General features: G+C 53.7%; 3 protein-coding genes and 1 pseudogene across 3 annotated transcripts in view; 3 read left to right on the plus strand and 1 right to left on the minus strand.

Annotated features, from left to right (window-relative positions):
• The window catches only part of LOC127462841 (zinc finger protein 239-like), a 300,460-nt gene that overhangs the window by 66,991 nt on the left and 212,111 nt on the right, over positions 1–21,358 (plus strand). The window lies entirely within an intron of this gene.
• LOC127462836 (zinc finger protein OZF-like) overlaps positions 1–21,358 on the plus strand; it is a 201,213-nt pseudogene that overhangs the window by 66,457 nt on the left and 113,398 nt on the right.
• On the plus strand, positions 8,764–9,939 carry LOC127462888 (olfactory receptor 14J1-like). The gene has a single exon (XM_051771822.1). It carries the CDS (start codon positions 8,938–8,940, stop codon positions 9,937–9,939), a length of 1,002 nt encoding a protein of 333 aa, XP_051627782.1. The 5' UTR covers positions 8,764–8,937.
• Positions 17,033–17,509, minus strand: LOC127462857 (olfactory receptor 14J1-like; the record flags this gene model as incomplete). The annotated part of the gene is made up of 1 exon (XM_051771802.1): positions 17,033–17,509. A coding segment is annotated over one exon (477 nt), but the record flags the coding sequence as incomplete, so codon positions are not given.

A 21,358-nucleotide genomic window follows, 5' to 3' on the forward strand; every position in this document is an offset into this window, starting at 1 on the left:
ACTCAGCACTGCACAGTCGCTCACTCCCTCCCCACCAGTGGGATGGGGAGAGAATCAGAAGGGTGGAAGTGACCAAACTCCTGGGTTGAGTCAAAGACGTGCACACGTGCAAGGCCAAACCAGGAATTCATCCCCAGCTTCCCAGGGACAGGCAGGTGTTCAGCACCTCCAGGAGAGCGGGGCCCCGTCCCGAGTAACGGTGACCTGGGCAGACAAACACCAGCACTCCAAAGTTCCCCCCTACACACCCTGAGTGTGATGTCCATGGTCTGGAGCAGCCCTTGGGTCAGGGGGGTCACCTGGCCCAGGTGTGTCTCCTCCCACCCTCCCACACTCCCCCAGCTCCCTCCCCAGCGTGGCTGTACCAGGGGCAGGAAAGGCCTTGGAGCTGTGCAGGTGCTGCCCAGCAATAACAACACTGTCGGTGTAGAGTCGTGGCGGTCAATAAAGACACAAAGAGACTAGTTGTGTGCAGAAAAAATGTCTCTCTTTATTTTCTCATCTGTCTTTTTGTACCCCTTGCTAGCAGCAAGCAGTAACCTTATTTTAGGTAAGCAAGCAACAGCATTTTCATTGGCTAGGAACAATTGGTGATACATTTGGCAAAGCTCAAGGCCTTATTGCAGTTCCCACATCCTAGGCCTACCAACTTTACAGTCTACCTTTGTTTTCCCCATTAGGGCTGTGTACTGACTTCCTTATCATCAAGGATACACCCGAAAGCTTCCCCAGTCAATATCTTCATCCTGAGAGCAAATAGACCCGCTGTTAACCCCTTCAGAAGGGCCTGTGAGGAACCTTCTCTCTGCAGGAGCTGATGGCTCAGCCCGTGACTCATGGCTGGGCCAGCAACTCTCCAGCTGCCCCTGCCCTGGCCTGTGACAGCCCAGCACAAGCCCCTTTGGTTCAAAGAGACACTGCAGTTACAATGGCCTCTGGATTCCGTGAGGTTCTGCAGTGTCCCAGGGCTCCCCTGATTCCATGAGGCCCCACGTGTCCCAGTGACCACTTGCTTCCATGTGTTTCTGCAGTTGCCCAGGATTCCTATTGTTCCATGAGGCCCCACATGTCACAAAGGCCCCTTGATTCCAGGAGGTTCCACAGTGTCCCAAGGGTCCCTTTAGCTCCGTGGGGCTCTTTGACATCCCGGGACCTCCCGGCTCTTTAGGAGCCCTGAGAACTTCAACAGGGGGAAGTGCCGGATTCTGCCCTGGGATGGGGCAACCCCGCAGGGACGGACAGACTGGGAAGGAGAGGCTGGAAAGCAGTGCTGGGAAAGGGCCCTGGGGGTGCTGGTGGGTGGCCAGTTGGCCCTGAGTCAGCAGTGCCCTGGCAGCCAGGAGGGCCAAGCCTGTCCTGGGGGCATCAGGCCCAGCATGGCCGGCCGGGCCAGGGAGGGGATTGTCCCACTCTGCTCTGCCCTGGGGCGGCCTCACCTGCACCATTGGGGCAGTTTGGGGGGACACAATGGAAGGGAGAGATTGAGCCATTAGAGAGTGTCCAAAGGAGGGCAAGGAAGATGGGGAAGGGCCTTGGGGGGAAGGTGTGTGAGGACACTGAGGGCACTTGGTGTGTTCAGCTGGAGAAGAGGAGACTGAGGGGAGACCTCAGTGCAGGTCCAACTTCCTGGGGAGGGGCAGAGGAGGGGCAGGCCCTGAGCTCTGCTCTGGGGGGACCAGGGACAGGACTGAGGGAATGGCCTGAAGTTGTATAAGGGCCGGGTTAGGTTGGATCTTAGACAAAGATTCTTCCCTCAGAGGGTGTTTGGGCACTGACCAGGCTCCCCAGGGCAGTGGGCACAGCACCAAGGCTGACAGAGCTCAAGAAGTGTTTGCATGATCCTCTCAGGCTCATGGTGTGACTCTTGGGGATGGTCCTGTGCAGGGTAAATTGGACTGGATGATCCTTGTGGGTCCCTTCCAACTTATCCTATTCTGTCATTCTCTGATTATCAACCCTGTGTTCAGCACAGACCAAAACACAGCCCTGCACCAGCCACGGGGAAGAAATTTAACTGTACTCCCCCTGAAACCAACACACCCTTTAGGGGCTCTCCCAGAAACATCCCACAGTCCATTTGCCACCTGGAACCAGTGACTCTGAGTTCCTGCTTCCCCAGCCCCAGGGATGGTCTCCTTGTCTGCTCATTCCCTCCACGGTCTCTTTTCAGTGATGGCCTCAGTGGGGTTTGCTGACATCCTCAGCAACTTGGAGGTTTCCTGATGAATTTGATTTCTCTAGAGGCTTGTTCAGTCTTCAGATCCTCAGTTCAGGAATTCATTGCCAAAGGGTTCCCTGACACTCAAAACATCTTAAGGAGACAAACCTCTGGGAATAATTTACTTTTAAGTCTCCCATTCTTTTGTGGTTTACTAGACAGATTTCACAGCCACATCCCACAGTCCATTTGCCTCTTGCAACCAGTGACTCTGAGTTCCTGCTTTCCCAACCCCCAGGGATGGTCTCCTTGTCTGCTCATTCTTCCACACTCTCTTTTCAGTGTTGGCATCTTAACCAGACAAGGCCCTTGGAGATAATTTACTTGTAAGTCTTCATTTCTTTTGTGGTTAATTAGATCTCAGAATCTCAGAAGTGCATTCAAAGTGAATATATTGTATTAAAGAAGCAATGAGAAAATATTTCCTTTTTTGTGGCCTGTTTCCTTTTCTCCTGTTTATACATTGACATAAACAATCCCCAGTTGATATTGATCCCAGGCACCTCCTAATTCAGTCTGAATAGATATGAAAATCAACACCATTTATGTCTGACAATCCATCAGACTTTATCCCTATCCCCACCCCACCATTCCCTCATCAAAGCCCTGGCACTCAAAGCAGCCTTGGGCAAATCAGAGCTCCCTCCACTCAAGGCTGGACCTGCAGGTTTCAGCACCTTGGCACCAACTCCCACCTGCTTGGCTTGGAGAAAGAGCTGCCTGAGACACAGAGGGATGTTCATTTAGTGCCAGCAAACAAAACCAGAGGAAGGTACAGCTCAATAAAAAACAGAAGTCCTTCCTCTACTGTATATTAAGTCCACATTGCCTCCACTGAAGTCCACTTTGCACAGTAGATAGTCTGAGACCAATGGCAAACACCTTCTCTGTCAAGCACAGATCCCAAGATCCCCCAAAACTCCCTGCCCCATATTTGCCTTTTGCACACAGTGAGTCACACACTGAAGCCACAAGTTCCCTCGATTGACAGATGGAGGAAAAGAGAAAGTGAATGAATTTCTGTGTTGTACAGAGTTAAATCTCCATGTATTCCAAGAATCTGGGGTTACAGAAACATTATCAAACATCCTCTGTAGTATCTGTTCACTGGGGAAACATCTGTGTGGATGGCCAGGCCCAAGGAGTGGTCAGATCTACCTGAGACACTTTCATCTGGTCAGTCCCATCCCCCTGTCCATTGTTGGGTGTCACTCAGGAGCCCAACTCTTGGCTCCCTGTGCATCTCCAGGATGGACTTTCACAGCCAACCTCTCGACCCGGGTGGCAGGAGGGCCTACCCTGAGAAGGCCTAAAATCCCATCAGACAATGCCAACAGTGCCAGCTCTCATGCAAGCTGTCTGTGAGATCTGCCAGTTACCGGTGGCACCCTGGGAATGGTTTTGGTGTTGGATGATGCTCAAACCAACCTGGTTCACCCAGCTCCAAACACACATCCTGCTTTTGGAAGTTGGATGGGACAGAGAAGCTGCTCACTGGCCTGTCCATTTGTAAGGAGCAGTCAATCCCTTCCTACTAGAGAAGTCCAGTCCCCTTTCATCCAGGCAGGTTCTTCTAACACAGCCCTTCTTGGGGTAGATGTGTGGAGATTCCTGCCTTGGGTGGGGACACCCTCCAAGGACCCTCCTCAAGGTTGAGCAAAAGAAATCTCCCCACGACTGTTGGTCTGGGTGACTCACATCAGATCTATATGTAATAATTATTTCTTTTGGCTAACTTGAATATAATTGTTTCAATAATTGCTTCAATATAGTGCACTATCCTATCTTATACTGTACTACTAGTAGTTTTAGTCTTTGTATTGTGTAGTAAATAATTCTGCTTTAGATCTTTTGTCTGATCATTTGTACGAATAAAGGATTTATTTTACAGAAATATTCTCATTTTGTCAGTCAGTAAAACCTGTGGGACAAAACTGGTTCAGTCCCACTTCCGTAATTCCTTCAATTTAATTTGTTGACAAAATCTGAGGCAAAGATTGGATCCCTTATTCCTTGAGGCTCCACAGTGGGTCGATGACTCCTTGATTCCATGAGGTTGCACTGTTTCCCAGCATTCTTGGGCTCCATCAGGCCCTGCAGTGTGACAATGGCCCACTAATTCCATCATTTTCCCCAGTGTCACAATGGATCCTTGATTCCATGAGGTTCCACACTGTCACAATGGTCCCTTTGACTCCAAAAGGCCTTGCAGAATCTGAATGGTCCCTGGATTCTGTGAGGTTCCACAGGGTCACAATGGACCCTTGATTCCATACGATTCCACAAAGTCCCATTGGTTCCCTTTGGTTCCAAAAGGTTCTGGGATGTCACATTGGCCCCTTGATTCCCTGATGTTCCACAAAGTCCCGGGGTCCTTTTGATTCCATGAGGTTCCGCAGTGTCCCATGTTCCCTTTGGTTCCAGGAGGCCCCAGTGTATTCCAATGGCCCCTGGATTCCAGGAGATTCCACAGTGTCCTGGGGTTCCCTTGTCTCCCTGACTTTTGGCAGTGCCCAGGGTCCCTTTGTTCCCAGGAGGTTCCTTTGTTTCCATCAGGCCCTGCCACGTCCCAGACTCCCTTTGGTTCCATGAGGTGCTGCAGGGTCACAATGTCCCCTTTATTCCAGGAGGTTCCACCATGTCCCAGGGTTCCTTTGGTTCCATGGGGTTCCACAGTGCCAAAACTCCCTGGATCTTATCCTTTCCAACATTTGTGGACCCATTCTCTCCCTGCCTGGGATGGAGCCCCATTGTGTTTGTGCAGGAATGGATCCATGGCCATCCTGCCACTGCACCAATTGAATGCTGCACAAACGTCACTGCAGGCCCGACCCTGGATGCAGGAACAGTCTGGGAACTCCAGGCCTGCTGACATTCAGCAGAGCCAGTCGGGGTCCCAAAGAGCACAAGGGATTGACTGCAACCCCTGCAGTTCTCTGGCATTGCTGGGGACAAATGCAGGAACTGCCAGGAGCTCTGCAGAGCCCTGACAGTGCCACTGCAATCCCAAGCTGCATTGCCCGGGGCAACCCTCAGCACAGCCAAGGCCACAACCCTTCCTGAAAGGTGTCCCTTCTGGGCAGGGCCAGGGGGACAAACCCCTCCCTCTGTCCCTGCACATGTTGGGTCCAATTCTCAGCCCCCACTTAGGGACAAAGTCAGCCTACATTGGGTGTTTAGCTTTGCATTTGCTTCACTCTTTTGTGCTTCCAACACACACACCCCCCAGTGTGGGCAGAGTCTGGCCCCCCAAAGAAGACAAGACCTGACTATTTGTGGCTCCTGCTGCAGGGGCTGGAACTTGGGCCACAATCTGTGCCAGGAGCAGAGAGGTCCCTCCCCACAGAAACTTCTTGGCAATGGAGTTCTTAAGAAAACGGGACAGGCTGTGGGGATCACTGGCAGGGCACAGACAGGGACGTGTCTTGAGCAGCCTCCTGTTTAACATGACAAGCTTTTTTGACATGACCAGCTCTTTGCTCTCTGTTTTCTCATGTTGGTTCCTCCAGTGACCACTGGGATTCTACCCTTACTTTGGTTCTTTGCTAGACATCCCATGACAAGTCTTGCCCAGTCCCCAAATCCCCTTTCTGGCTGCCCATCATGAGTTTCAGAGCCCGAGGCCAAATCCCCCATCCTCAGCTGCAAGGTCACCCTGAGAGGTTCTGCCATTGACCCACTTGGTTACAGTTTCATACAGATACCTTGGAACTTCGTCGGAATTAAATTGTTACCTTTTGGGCTTAGAAGGGTTTCTCCATAAACATGGCAATTCAGGTCCTTAACATGGAAATTCTTTGGAGAAGGAGTTTGGGACTTTGGACTCAAAAGAATCCCAGAATGATTTGACTTGGAAGGGAGATAAAAGGTCATCTGGTCCAAGTGCCTGCACATGGACAGTGATATCTTTTATTAATTCAGGTTTCTCACAGTCCCTGACCTTGGACAAATGCAGGGTTTGGGCATCCACTTCTCTGGAAACCTGTTCCAGTTTTTGCCACCTTGATTGTTAAATCTTTCCTCCTATTATCTAATATAACACTCTGTTCTTTCACTTCAAAACCATTGCCCCGTGTTCTGTCACTACAGGCCTTGGTAAAAAGTATCCCTGTGATTTCCTTAGACTATGAGCATGACATTTTCATCTGCAAAAACATCTGTGAGTGCCCAGAGATCTCCCAAGATGGGCTTGAAAGGTCTCAAGCACATGAGCACTAGAGAGGGGCTGAGGAGCTGTGGCCTCAGTGGTGTGGAGACTGAGGACAGCACAGGACAGCCCTGAGAGGGCTTGAAGGGAGGATTTAGAGATGGTGGAACCTTCTTTCAGAGCAGAAAAGAGCATGAGAAAGAAAGAACTAGTGCAAAGTTCAACTGGAGATGTCCAGTCTGGAAACAAAGAGAAAGAAGTTTCACTCTGAGGGCAATGGTGTGATGCAACACATCACCCAAAAAGAGTCTGGATGAGGCCAAGGCTTTGTGTGTGCAGGAAGAGCCAGGGAGGACGCAGAGATGTCAGGGCAGGAAGGTGCCAGCCAGGTGGGGCAGCCGGGGGGATGACGACAGCCTGCAGGGAAAGGGGCAGGGCATGGACACCGTAGGACAGCCTGGGCTGGAGAGGAGACAGGGAGGGGGAGAAGCTGAAAGGCCCTGCCAGAGCCACCTTCTGCAGGCCTTTGGCCATGGCTGCTGTCTGTGCCCCTGAGGCCAGGAGGAGGGGAGTGCCCCTTGCAGCCCTGGGGCCTCATGGCCTCCTTGTCCCTGCTCAGCAGCCTGGCAGGTGCCACCCCATGGGCCTGCCCTTGGCATTGCACATCCCACATCCCAGTGCCCCAGGAAGAGCCCTGAGGAATGAGGCAGGGACAGGATCTGCCTTCCCAGGGGCTGGGGGTCAGGGCTTTGCCCAGTGGATTAAGGAAACAAGTCAAGGTTTCTTCAGCATCAGAGCCACCTTTTCCTTGCTTGTCCATCCTTGGCATCACTGTCTGCAGATTTCTGCTCTAACTGGAACCTGGGGACACATTCTCAGTTGTGTCCCTCAGTGAGACTCATTAGCACTACAAGAAACTTCAGTGTTTCAATCTCACTTTGACTTGTTGAGAAGTTGTTTGAACTTCCTCTCAGGGACTGAGTCTCATGTAAACAACATCAACTCCCCTGAGGGTCATGAAATGCCTGGGGCTGTTGCTGTGCTGCTGAGCTGGGCCGGGCTCCTGGCACACAGGGAGCTCCTGGCAAGTGGGCAGCACTGCAGAGAGACAGCTCTGCTGGTGAGCAGCTCCTCTGCACAGCCCAGCAGGGCTGAGGCCACTGCCTGCAGCACCCAGGGCACAGGAGAGAAGGCAGAGAGATGAGAGGCAGCCTGGGCTGGGAGGTGACTGAGCTCTCACCACAGGAGAAACCTTCCCAGGATTTGAAGGAAGAATTCTCTGGCTGTGGGAAAATTCAACTTGCCTTCCTGGAGGCATCTCCTCAAGCTGGCACATCCCACAGCTTCCAGGATCTTTCAGCAGGACTCTCCCAGTTGCTGCAGTGCAGGGGAAGTGGCCACATGGCAGAGCAGGGCAGGAGCTGCAGGCAGCAAGGGCAGAGAGGAGAAGGGAGCAGGAGGTTCAAGGGATCCTGGGCTGGGAGGACAGGGCAGAGCTGCTCAGGGCAGGAACCTTGCCAGCCCTTTGCCAGGGTCAGGCTGTGGCTGCAGAGCAGTGCAGGGGAGTTCCTGCAAGTGCCTCTGCCAGCTGCCAAATGGCAGCAGTGGCAGGAGCTGTCAGGATGGCTCTGCTGGATTTGCTGGGGTGCAGCAGGAGAAGCTGCTGCAGAGCAGGACTTGCTGCTGCCCCCTCAGAGGCCCAGGGCAAGAAGGTTCCCTGTGGCAGGGCTGGCTGTGGGGTGGGAAGGTGGGGGTGCAGCCAGGGGTGCCCAGGGCTGTGGGGCAGAGCAGGGTCCTGCCCCCAGGGCTCTGTGTGCTGGGGCAGGGACTCTGCTGCCTGCCAGGGTCAGCTCTCAGCCCGGCCAAGGAGCTGCCACGGGGCTGGGGGAGAAGGGCTGTGGGGAAGGAACAACTCCTGGGAGGGCAGAGCAGGGCAGAGTCCTTCTGATCTCCACAGTGTGCTGCAGGGATGAGGGCTGGTCACAGCTCCAGATCAAAGCAGGAAATTTCCCAGAAGGTATTTGCAAGAAGCACAGACAGACAGGGGGTACCTTAAAGGGAATGAACCAGTTCTTTCAGTGTTATACTCTGGGTTGTCTGGGTGCTGACTGAGACAGAGCAAGGCCTGGGGGAGGGAGCGTTCAGGCGGCTCTGGGGGCCCTTCCCTGCAGCTCTGCTGGGCACTGTGTGCTGGGCCATAGAAATGAGGATTCCTGCAGTGGAAAAGAACTTTCCCAGGTGTGATGGTAAAAATGGAAAACACGGGTAGTATTATTTTAATCTCAGACTAAGCTTCTGCTCTGCAGCCTCAGCTCTACTGAGTTATTAGAGGAGAGATGGAACTTTTGTATTCAAGGTCTGTTACATCTGACATTCCTTGTGTGTGTGAGAGCTCTACCAAAAAAGTTCCATGTCCCATTAAGCAGAGCAAACCTGAGTCCTTTGCAGTGCATTTGGTGACATTTGACACATGGATTTCTTTTAGAAATGGAGTTGCTTTTTCACAGAGGTCTGTCTTAACTGTTCCCTGTCCTTTCCTTTTTTGAATAGTCCCTGTGCTAAGAAGCAGCCAATGTCCAACAGCAGCTCCATGGCCCAGTTCCTCCTCCTGGCATTGGCAGACAGGCGGGAGCTGCAGCTCCTGCACTTCTGGCTCTTCCTGGCCATCTCCCTGGCTGCCCTCCTGGCCAACGGCCTCATCCTCAGCGCCGTAGCCTGTGACCACCACCTGCACACCCCCATGGGCTTCTTCCTGCTCAACCTCTCCCTCACAGACCTGGGCTGCATCTGCACCACTGTCCCCAAAGCCATGCACAATTCCCTCTGGGACACCACAACCATCTCCTACACAGGATGTGCTGCACAGCTCTTTTTCTTTTTCTTCTTCCTTGGAGCAGAGTTTTCCCTCCTCACCACCATGTGCTACGACCGCTACGTTGCCATCTGCAAACCCCTGCACTACGGGACCCTCCTGGGCAGCAGAGCTTGTGCCCACATGGCAGCAGCTGCCTGGGCCACTGGCTTTCTCACTGCTCTGCTGCACACAGCCAATACATTTTCCCTGCCCCTGTGCCAGGGCAATGCCCAGGACCAGTTCTTCTGTGAACTCCCACACATCCTCAAGCTCTCCTGCTCACACTCAGGCTACCTCAGGAAACTTGGTCTCAGTGGGTTTGGTGCCTGTTTATCACTTGGTTGTTTCATTTTCATTGTTTTCTCCTATGTGCAGATCTTCAGGGCTGTGCTGAGGATCCCCTCTCAGCAGGGACGGCACAAAGCCTTTTCCACGTGCCTCCCTCACCTGGCCGTGCTCTCCCTGTTACTCAGCACTGGTGTATTTTCCTACCTGAAGCCCCCCTCCATCTCCTCCCCATCCCTGGATCTGGCACTATCAGTTCTGTACTTGGTGGTTCCTCCAGCACTGAACCCCTTCATCTACAGCCTGAGGAACCAGGAGCTCAAGGATGCCATAAGGAAAATGATGACTGGATGCTTTTCAGGAGCAAGAACCTTCCTCTCTTCTTCTGCCGAACACTCATTGTGTAACCCTTTACTGTTCCAGGCTACCTTCTAAAACTTTTGAGAGTAGTAGTGGTTTCCTGCATTTTTTATGCTTTTAATGTTGTTAACACAGAAATTTATTCTTCATCTCACACCTAATTCATTCTCAACCTCTTTATTTTGACCCACAATTGTGTAAATGAGGAATCATTCTCTGTGTACATTTAAACAAAATAAAAGTTCCTGCAGCAACTTCTTTCTCAAACATCCTGCCTTTGTTATTCTGTACATGAGGAAACACAGTCTCTGTGCAGAATAAAGGATTTTAATTCTTTTTTCCAGATTCCCCCTCCAAGAAGTTCCCTGAAGCTGGAGGGCGGTGCCTGTGTGCAGAGGAGAAGGGGAAAAGAGTCCTGGTACAGGAGCACTGCCAGGGCGCAGCAGCTCTTGGGCTTTTCAGAGATGCTCTTTTTCCACTGCCTCCCTCTCCTTTCTGCTCCTTGCCCAAGGCCTGAGTGCTCTGGCAGCTCAGTCACTGCTGTGTCAGTCCTGTGACCATGGGCAGGGACAGGCCCTGGGCACTGCTGGCACAGAGCTGGGCTCCTTAACATCATTTCCATCAGGAAAGGGGATCCCCCTGGGCAGTTCCTGAAGACTTTGTTCTTTTTGAAAGGTTGGTGTAAAGAACAAGGCCAAGGAACAGACTCTCCACAGTCTCATTGCTTTGCTTGTTTCCCCATTCAGTCCCTGCAGTGAGAGAAGTGACTCACTGGGGTACTTGAGGGCCTGAGGGCTGGTTCAGATGTTCTGTGCTGGTGGCCAGTGGCAAATGGTCTCCAAGTCACCTGCCTGGGGCTCTGCAGCTTGTGAGGGCTCTGATGGAGGTGAGGACTTGTCTGTAGGAACTCAGGAAGTGCAGGAGAGCACAGAGGATCTGCAGGGACAGCCCGTCCCATCCAGTCAGCAGGGAATGGAGCCCTGGAGCAGAATCCTGCCCAGGGTGGAGTTACCCAGAGATCAAGTACTAAATGTCCCTGTTAACTGGTAAAGGAGAGTTCTGCAAGCCCAGGGGATGCAGCAGGAGCAGAGAAAGGACTCTGGCCAGTGACTCGTCTGACCCACAGTGAACTCCCCTTGTGCCTCCCCAGCTCAGGGAGGGCTGTACCAGAGCCAGGGGTGGCTTTCCAGGAGGGTGTCCTGAAGAACTCTCCAGCCCACAGGCTGCATGGAGTGGAGCCCTGCCCTGCCCTCTGTGCCATTGGAAACAGCCCATGGTCCTGCCCAGCCTTGTTCTTGGCTACTGAGCCTTCCAGGACTATGGTAGAGGGTGGAGAGGAGTGATCCCCATCCTGCTGGGTCTGCTCCCCACCCTGACCAGCATGGCCAGTGCAGGCTCAGCCCAGGGTGCCACAGCCCCTCCCTGTGCAGAGCAGCACCTCCAGCTCAGGGCCCTGCAGGGATCCCAGGCTGGGATCTGCAACTGGCCAAGGCAGCCTGGACACACTGACCTGGGCAAAGGGATGTCCCTGCAGAAGAGCAAGGCAGCATTTCTGGGCCTGCAGAGAGGAATCCCTGACACAGAGACACCTCTTTCTGCAGCCCCCCTGGGGACAGGCTGCTCTGTCCCTGGGCCAGGACTCTGTGCTGGGCTGGGCAGAGGGGCTGGCACTGAGGGGCACAGTCAGGCTGTGCTGGGCATCTCCTGCAGGTGACACCAGGGCTCCTGCAGTTTCCCTGCCCTCCATTTCCTCCTGCCATGCTGAGTGTCCAGCCCCTGAGCTGATGGGGATGCTGAGACTCCTCTCTGTGCCCCAGGAGCTGCTGTGCCCTTCAGAGGGGCTGGGGCTGTGGGGGGAGTGCCCAGAGCTCTGCAGCACCCTGGGCTGGGCACTGCTGTGGGGTCAGACCAGACTGGGCTGCTCCCCCAGTTGACCTCTCTAATGAAACCACTTCTAATTTTCTCCTGAAGAACCATGAGAGTATGTGTTGTGTCCTGAGCACTAAACTGGAACTGTGGGATAATGGAAAGGTTTTGGTGTCAGGGATATTGAGAAGGCTGGGCAGTGTCACTGGGAGACCTCTCCCAAACCCTTGGAAAGGCCAGAGCCATCCCAGAGCTTCCTGGGGCCTTGGCAAAGGCAGACATGGAACCAGTCTGCAAACAGGGCAGCAAGGAGGGTTGGCAGAGTTCCAGACTGCTCAGGCTCAGCAGGGCAAGTCCTCCTGCAGCCATTGCCAGTCATGGGAAGGACAAGGCAGGGATTGCAGAACCCCTGTGGGAGGGAAAAGAAGAGGATGTTGTGTGCCCAGACTTCAGCAAGGCCTTTGACATGGTCTCCTGTGGTCTCCTTAGAGCCAAACTGGTGAGAGCTGGACTGGACAAGTGAAACATGTGGTGGGTGGGAAGTTGAATGACTGATGAGGCTCAAAAGTCATGGCACAAATTCCTCTTGGCAGCAACTCCCAGGTGACATCCATCAGGGACCAGCCCTTGACCATTCCTATGCAACATCTTTATTATGTCTCTGGGTGATGGGATGAAATGCACTTTCCACTCCTTTGGGGATGAGGCCAAGTTGCAGCGAGTCTGTGAGAAACCTCGTCTAGTTAATGGTGACTTGGACAAAAAATGTGGTCAAGATGACTGAGTTGCATAAACTTGTCTTGCCATCAGGTGTCCACCAAGGCCCAAGACAATGAAGGAAAAAGTCATTGGGTCAGAGGAAAGGCAATTCAAAAGGGGGGGGCAGGGAGAAAAAGACCAAACCCAACCAAACACAGAATGACAGAATATGCTGAGCTGGAAGGGACCCACAAGGATTATCCAGTCCAACCCTTAGCCCTGCACAGGACCATCCCCAAGGGTCACACCATGAGCCTGAGAGTACCATCCAAAAACTTATTAACTCTATCAGCCTTCGTGCTCTGCCCACTGCCCTGGGGAGCCTGTTCAGTGCCCCCCACTCTCTGGGGGAACAACTTTTTCCTAAGATCCAACCTGACCCTCCGAATCCGACACTTCCCCCTGTTGAAGTTCTCGGGGCTCCTAAAGAGCCGGGAGGTCACGGGATGTCCCAGGGCTCCATGGTGACCTCCCAGGTGTCGTCCTGAGGAATCTTCTGGAATCAAAGGGCCATTGTGACCCTGTGGAAACTCATGGAATGAAGAGACCACTATTACACTGCTGAATCCCATGGAATCAAAGGGCCATTGTGACCCTGCAGGGCCATATGGAGCTGAAGAGACCATTGTGACACTGTCAAACCTCTCAGAATCAAGGGCCCATTGAGACAATGCGGGTTCTCAAGGAACCAAAGGTAACATGAAAAGCACAGAAACTCATGGCATCAAGGGGTAATTGTGACACTGTGGAAACTCAGGCAGTAAAGGGACCATTGTGACACTGCAGGGCCTCATGGAACCTTGTCTGTTGGGAAGCACAAAGGGATTTGTGGGAGTGTTTCCCTGACAACAAGGAGAATTCATTCAGAGGGACCTTTACACACCCAGTTATTGCTCTGTGCACACATCTCTGCCTGAGTGTGGGTGTGAATTGACTGTGGTGGGAATGTTGTTATTGTGAATCTAAAATTCAGCCACTTTGGAAATTTTAGCAAATGCTATTGAATCAGCTGATAACTGTTAAACTGTTCAATAATTAAATGCTACTAATCACTTTTACCCCCTTTTCTTTGGATCCAAATCCTTTGCACCATGACCATCTTGCATCCCAAGGCTCTGTGTAAATCATTCCCCTTCATCAAAAAATAGGTATTTTTTGTGACTTCCACTTTAAAATCTTCCTCCTTAGCTAAACTACAAAAAAACTCTAATTAGTTGTTGATGTCTTGAAGACGTGAAGACAATTAAAGGAAGACAAAGAAATTGTTTTTCTATGTTTTAATGAGCCCCACAGTGCGTTTACTGACAAGTCCATCATCCTGAGGTACTGAGAGAAGATTGAAGCAGCTGCTGAAGAAGTCAGAAGCCAAACTGCAAGTGCCTTGAAGCATTGCTGGGCCCCACTGAGGGCAGGCACTGCCAAAGCCTCCCCAGGGACTCCTTGGAGCAGCTCCTTGGAGGCCAGGAGTGCAGGCAGACAAAGGCTCTGGGCAGGCCCCTGCAATGCTGAGCAAAGCCTGCCTTGGTTTTGTGGAGCACAAAGGCCAAGGGCTGAGCCCCAGGCCCTGGCCCAGCAGATCCTGTCCCTCCCGGCTGGCTCAGGGCTGTTTGGGGGGCACTGGGATGGGAGGGGGAGGAACAACAAAGGCCCAAAACTGGGCAACCCCTGCCAGGCTGCTGAGGGAGGGGCGAGGCAGAACCCAAGGGCAGAACCTGCCAGGAAAGTTGCTTGTGGTGGCCTGAGTGGCAGAGGCAGCTGCCAGAGGCAAGGGGACAAAGGCCTGGGTGCCTTTGGGCCTTGCAGCCCTGCCAGAGCCCTTGGCCATCTCTCCTGCAGGCTGTCCTGCCCTGGCCCTGCTGCTGCTCTGGCCTTGCAGGCTGCACACACCCCTCCTGCTTTCCCACCCCCTCCCAGCAGCATTTCTAGACCCTCCCTGATGGCTCTGCACCAGCTCTGGCTCTTGCCATGTGCACTTGGCCTTCTTACCTTGGATCCTGAGCCCCTGTGCCACAGGACATCCCTGCCAGAGCCCAGGCCCTTCTCCTGGGGGTCACTGCAGAGCTGAGCAGATCCAGGTCACCTCCCGTTCCTCTGCCAACCCCCTGGGCCTGCTCTGGGCCCTCCAGGTCCTTGCCCTGCTCCCAAGGGCTGTGGGGGTGCTCAATGGTCAGGGCTTGGGGTTTAGAGCTCAGGGTGGGGATTAGGCAGAACTTTGGGAGGTTTGTTGTTCTGCTGGCAGTGTCTGGTTCATGATTAGGGGAAGAGCTTTTTGGGCTGGGTTAGGATTAAAGCTTGGTTTTTCATACTGGTAATACAGGTTTGGGAATGGGGTGGGCATTAGAGGACAAATAAGAGTCTGGAGTTCTGGGTTTGGACTTTTTTTGGCTTGGAATTAGGGCAGTGGATTCCTTTCCATGGGAGGGGCAGCACTTTTGGGTACTGTTGGGGCTTGAGGTTACAAAGTGCATAAAGATCCATCAGGAGTGTTTGCACAGTCAGTGTTTCAGCACCCTCAGCATTCCATGAACCTGGTTTTACCTCATCAAAATCTTTCCTCTCTGTTGGCCAAGCCCCTCTTTCCTTCCCCAGTTATCTTATCCCTTTTGTCCCAGTTCCTCCTAACCTCCACAAATCTTTCATCAGGATGGGCTCAGCTGGGTGATGATGCTGTGCAACCTCATGGAATCAAGGAGCCACTGTGGAACTGCAGAACCTCATGGAATTATGGGACCATTTGACCCTGGGGAAAGCCATGGAATCCAAAGGCCACTGGGACACTCCAGGGCCCCATGGAGCCAAAGGAACCCAGGGCCAGTGGGCAACCTCCTGAAATAAAGGGACCATTGTGACACTGCAGAAACCCATGGAATCAGGAGGCCATTGTGGCACTGCAGGGCCTCTTGGAAACAAAGAAACCCTGGGTCAGAGTGGAATGTCATGGAATCAAGAGGCCATTGTGACACAGGAAACCTCATGGAACAAAAGGAATCCAGGGACACTGTGGGACTTCATGGAATCAAGGGACAGTTGTGACACTACAGGGCCTTATGGATCCAAAAGAATACAGGGAAACCAAGGGACATGTGGGGCGTCCTGGAACAAAAGGAACCGTGAGACGTTTTGGAGGCTTATGGAAAAAAAGGACCATTGTGGCACTGCAGGGCCCCATGGAAAGAAAGGAACACAGGGACACTGAAATCTGGTGGAAGCAAGAGGCCATTTTGACATGTGGGGCCTGTGTGGCCATGGAGGGGGCGCAGAGGGGCCCTGCCTTGTTCCAGAGCTGGGACATGGCTTTGGGGGCTGCTCTTGATCGACCTGGGGAAGTTCACTGAGGGCAAGAGAAGTCACTGGCAAGAGTTTTCCCTGTTCCTACTGTGTCCTCTGGAGTTGCAGAACTCTCCTTTACCACTTCACAGCAAGATTTAGTATTTGATCTCTGGGTGACTCCACCCTGGGCAGGATTCTGCTCCAGGGCTCCATTCCCTGCTGACTGGATGGGATGGGCTGTCCCTGCAGATCCTCTGTGCTCTCCTGCACTTCCTGAGTTCCTACAGACAAGTCCTCACCTCCATCAGAGCCCTCACAAGCTGCAGAGCCCCAGGCAGGTGACTTGGAGATCATTTGTCACCTCCATTGGCCATGGGCCACCAACACACAACATCTGACCCAGCCCTCAGTCCCTGCAGTCCCAGTGGGTCCCTGACCTCACTGCACTGTCTGCATGGAGAAACAAGCAAAGCAACAAGACTTTGGAGAGTCTATTCCTTGGACTTCTTCTCGATACCAGTGTTGGGAAGAGAGCTCAGCCTTCAGGAAGTGCCTGGAGGGGAACCCCTTTGCTGCTGGAACTGCTGTTGTGGAGCCCAGCCCTGTCCCAGCAGTGCCCAGGGCCTTTCCCTGCCCGTGCTCACAGGCCTGACCCACAGCAGGACAGTGACTGAGCTGCCAGAGCACTCAGGCCTTGGGCACGGACAGGAAAGGAGAGGGTGGGAGTGCAAAGAGAGCAGCTCTGAACAGACCCAGTGCTGGTGCTCCCTGGCACTGCTGGGACTCTTCCCCTCCACATCTGCAAATATGGAAATGTCCTCCAGTTTCAGGGGAGGTCTTGGAGGAAGGATCAGGGAAAAAGAATTTGTGTCCTTTCTTACACTCAGAGATTGTGATTCCTCCTGTACAAACTAACACAGGGAGGATGTTTGACAAATACCTTGCTGCACAAACTTTTATTTTGTTTAAATGCACACAAAGGAGGATTCCTGATTTGTATACTTTGTGGGTCAAAAAAAAGAGGTAGAGAGTGAATTATATATGAGAAAAAGAATAAAATTTCAGTGTTAATGACATGAACATAGGGAAAAAACAGGAAAGCCCCCCACCCCCACCACTATCAAAAGCTTTAGAAGGCAGGTTGGGCCCAAAATGTGTTACACAATGAGTGTTCTGCAGCAGAAAAGATGCAGTTTATTGCTTCTGAAAACCATCCAGTCATCATTTTCCTTATGGCATCCCTGAGGTCCTGGTTCCTGAGGCTGTAGATGAGGGGGTTCAGTGCTGGAGGCACCACTGAGTACAGAACTGACACCACCAGATCCAGGGATGGGGAGGAGATGGAGGGGGGCTTCAGGTAGGCAAATGTGCCAGTGCTGACAAACAGGGAGACCACGGCCAGGTGAGGGAGGCACGTGGAAAAGGCTTTGTGCTGTCCCTGCTGAGAGGGGATCCTCAACACAGCCCTGAAGATCTGCACATAGGAGAAAACAATGAAAATGAAACAACCAAGTGCTACACAGCCACTAACCCCAATGAGCCCAAGTTCCCTGAGGTAGCCTGAGTGTGAGCAGGAGAGCTTGAGGATGTGTGGGAGTTCACAGAAGAACTGGCCCAGGGCATTGCCCTGGCACAGGGGCAGGGAAAATGTACTGGCTGTGTGCAGCAGAGAATGGAGGAACCCAGTGGCCCAGGCAGCTGCTGCCATGTGGGCACAAGCTCTGCTGCCCAGGAGGGTCCCGTAGTGCAGGGGTTTGCAGATGGCAACGTAGCGGTCGTAGCACATGATGGTGAGGAGGAAATACTCTGATGAGATGAAGAAGGCAAAGAAAAAGGCCTGTGCAGCACATCCTGTGTAGGATATGGTTGTGGTGTTCTGGAGGGAATTGTGCATGGCTTTGGGGACAGTGGTGCAGATGCAGCCCAGGTCTGTGAGGGAGAGGTTGAGCAGGAAGAAGCCCATGGGGGTGTGCAGGTGGTGGTCACAGGCTACGGCGCTGAGGATGAGGCCGTTGGCCAGGAGGGCAGCCAGGGAGATGGCCAGGAAGAGCCAGAAGTGCAGGAGCTGCAGCTCCCGCCTGTCTGCCAATGCCAGGAGGAGGAACTGGGCCATGGAGCTGCTGTTGGACATTTGCTGCTTCTTAGCACAGGGACTATTCAAAAAAGGAAAGGACAGGGAACAGTTAAGACAGACCTCTGTGAAAAAGCAACTCCATTTCTAAAAGAAATCCATGTGTCAAATGTCACCAAATGCACTGCCAATGAGTAAGTTTTGCTCTGCTTAATGGGACATGGAACTTTTTTGGTAGAGCTGTCACACACATCAGGAATGTCAGATGTAACAGTCCTTGAATAGAAAAGTTCCATCTCTAATGACTCAGAAGAGCTGAGGCTGCAGAGCAGAAGCTTAGTTTGAGCTTAGAATTTATGTTACTGTGGTATTTATTTTTACAATCACACCTGGGGAAGGTTCTTTTCCACTGCAGGAATCCTCATTTCTATGGCCCAGCACACAGTGCCCAGCAGAGCTGCAGGGAAGGGCCACCAGAGCTGCCTGAACACCCCCTCCCCCAGGCCTTGGGGGCACTTGCCCCACACTCCCTGCCCAGGGCTCTGCTGCCTGGATCTGTCCCTGCCAGCAGCTGCTTCCCTGGGCCCAGGGCTGAGAAAGTGACACTGCTGCATCTATAAGACAGTTTTGATGTCTGACACTCTCAGGTTCCATCCCCTCTAATCTAACAGAGTTCAAGTTTCAGTGTCTCCTGTGCTCACAAATTCATTTCCCTGTCTCAGTCAGCACCCAGACAGCCCAGAGTAGAACACTGAAAGAACTGATTCATTCTCTTTAAGGTACCCCCTGTCTGTCTGTGCCTCTTGCAAATACCTTCTGGGAAATTTCCTGCTTCAATCTGGAGCTGTGACCAGCCCTCATCCCTGCAGCCCACTGTGGAGATCAGAAGGACTCTGCCCTGCTCTGCCCTCCCAGTTGTTCCTTCCCCACAGCCCTTCTCCCCCAGCCCCGTGGCAGCTCCTTGGCCGGGCTGAGAGCTGACCCTGGCAGGCAGCAGAGTCCCTGCCCCAGCACACAGAGCCCTGGGGGCAGGACCCTGCTCTGCCCCACAGCCCTGGGCACCCCTGGCTGCACCCCCACCTTCCCACCCCACAGCCAGCCCTGCCACAGGGAACCTTCTTGCCCTGGGCCTCTGAGGGGGCAGCAGCAAGTCCTGCTCTGCAGCAGCTTCTCCTGCTGCACCCCAGCAAATCCAGCAGAGCCATCCTGACAGCTCCTGCCACTGCTGCCATTTGGCAGCTGGCAGAGGCACTTGCAGGAACTCCCCTGCACTGCTCTGCAGCCACAGCCTGACCGTGGCAAAGGGCTGGCAAGGTTCCTGCCCTGAGCAGCTCTGCCCTGTCCTCCCAGCCCAGGATCCCTTGAACCTCCTGCTCCCTTCTCCTCTCTGCCCTTGCTGCCTGCAGCTCCTGCTCTGCTCTGCCATGTGGCCACTTCCCCTGCACTGCAGCAACTGGGAGAGTCCTGCTGAAAGATCCTGGAAGCTGTGGGATGTGCCAGCTTTAGGAGGTGCCTCCAGGAAGGCAAGTTGAACTTTCCTACAGCCAGAGAATTCTTCCTTCAAATCCTGGGAAGGTTTCTCGTGTGGTGAGAGCTCAGTCACCTCCCAGCCCAGGCTGCCTCTCATCTCTCTGCCTTCTCTCCTGTGCCCTGGGTGCTGCAGGCAGTGCCCTCAGCCCTGCTGGGCTGTGCAGAGGAGCTGCTCCTGGGCAGAGCTGTCTCTTTGAAGCTCTTCTTGCTTGCCAGGAGCTCCCTGTGTGCCAGGAGCCCGGCCCAGCTCAGCAGCACAGCAACAGCCCCAGGCAGCCCTTTCTCTGCCCCTCTGGGCTCCTCCAGCTGTCCCTGGGGCTCCAGGGGAACCTGCTGGCACACAGCTGAAGGAAATAATGATGTTCCTTCTCTCAGCTGGGCACAGACACTTCTTTCAGCACTGTCATTTCTCCAGACACAGAGTTAAGTTCAAGAGGCCCCTTTTCATGTCCCATCATTAGACAGGAAACCCAGACAGTGCCCAGGAGGGATCTCCTTCACCTGCACTGAGGGAAGGGACTCAGCTGAGTCAACAGAGGTGTCTCCTTGTGGCTCTGCAGACCTGGGGCCAGAAGGACACTCAACTCCCTCCACAACCTCCATGGGCTGGGATTCCTCCTGCCCCACTTCAGTGGGCCCAAAACAGGCCCCTGCAGGTGACTCCTTGTCCCAGCTCCCCTGGGAATGAAGGAAGAACAAAGCCAGGAGTGACCTGCTGGGACACAAAGCCCTGGTTCCTTCTGAGGGGCCAGAGGTGACCGAGATTCCTGCTGGGAACTGCAGGCTCCACTGGAGCAGTTCCTAGGGACAGGGCAGCAGCTGTGGGATCTTCTTGGAGGCTGCTGGGACATTGCTTTGGCCAACTTCAGTGGCAGAAGGGGCCCACATGTAGGACAGGGGAACCTGTCACTGTTCCTTCTGTCCAGGGCAGCCCCTAGAGGTGCTCAGGTGACCAAATGGAGTCAGGTGGCACAGGGAGAGAGGTCTCTCTCCTGTTCTTTATCAGGGTATTTTCTACATGTCCTCAGAGTACAATGGCAGTTGTCTCCTGGACATCCTTTCACTGCTGAACCTAATTGAGGGCAGCTGAGCCTGGATTGAACAGCCAAAGAGGGGCCTGTAGTGCCAGGGGAGGTGCCAGGGCTCTGCAACACAAGTGCAGCAGCTGCCATGGGCAGCACAGGGCCTGTGCAGGGACCCCGTCCCCATCCCCAGCAGTTGTGGGACAGGCACCACCCAGGGCTTCTCAGACACACTGGGGGCCTTTGGGGCAGGGAGTGAATCCCAGCCCTGGAGGGACACAAAGGCTGTCCCTTCTCTGCCCAGCCAAGGCCGGGCCAGGCACGAGTCCACATCCCATCAGCCCAGGCTTTCCACACTTGTTTCCTCCCTCTGCTGGCTCTTCTCTCCCCCAGCATTTCAGCAGCATGTGCTGATCTCCTCAGGGATCAGGCCTGGGATTTTCCCCCTGGGCCTGAGTCCCAGCACGTCCACCCCCAAGGCCATTGTCAGCAAAGCCTCTGCCCACCCCAGCTCTCGGGGCTTTCAGAGCAGCTTTCCCCACTGCAAGTCTGTTCTTACCCCGGTGCCCCCGCTGAGGGGCTGCAGCCAGACAGGCCCCAGTGCCCTGCGTGTGGGGCACAGGCAGGAGGAGCTGCAGCCCCAAGTCTCTCTTCATTCCACTTGCAGGCAATAACAGCCCAGGCCTGCTGAGACAGTTCCCAGGTTGCAGGGCTGTGATGGGTTGGGAGAGAAGGCCAAGGAGACCCAGGACAGAAAGAGCAGCAGAGAGGTGTCCTCAGTGGGAAGGAGCTTCTTGGAGCTGTGGAGCTGCTCTGGGGGATGAAGAACTTGGGTGAACTTTTGTGGGTGAGGGTCAGAGGAGAGACTGGTTTGGGTGACACTGTGGAGTGAGACAAAGAGCCCATTCCAGCTGGCTTTGATAACCCTGGAATTCACTGGAAAGGCACCAGGACAGGATGCAAAGAGTCCCAGAGG

Source organism: Manacus candei, unplaced genomic scaffold (genome assembly GCF_025592945.1).
Source record: "Manacus candei isolate 608988 ecotype Guabito, Panama unplaced genomic scaffold, ASM2559294v1 h1tg000142l, whole genome shotgun sequence".
Lineage (NCBI taxonomy): Eukaryota > Metazoa > Chordata > Aves > Passeriformes > Pipridae > Manacus > Manacus candei.

Coding starts and splice junctions, on each gene's coding strand:
- LOC127462888 (XM_051771822.1), top strand. CDS start 8,938: ATGTCCAACAGCAGCTCCATGGCCCAGTTCCTCCTCCTGGCATTGGCA.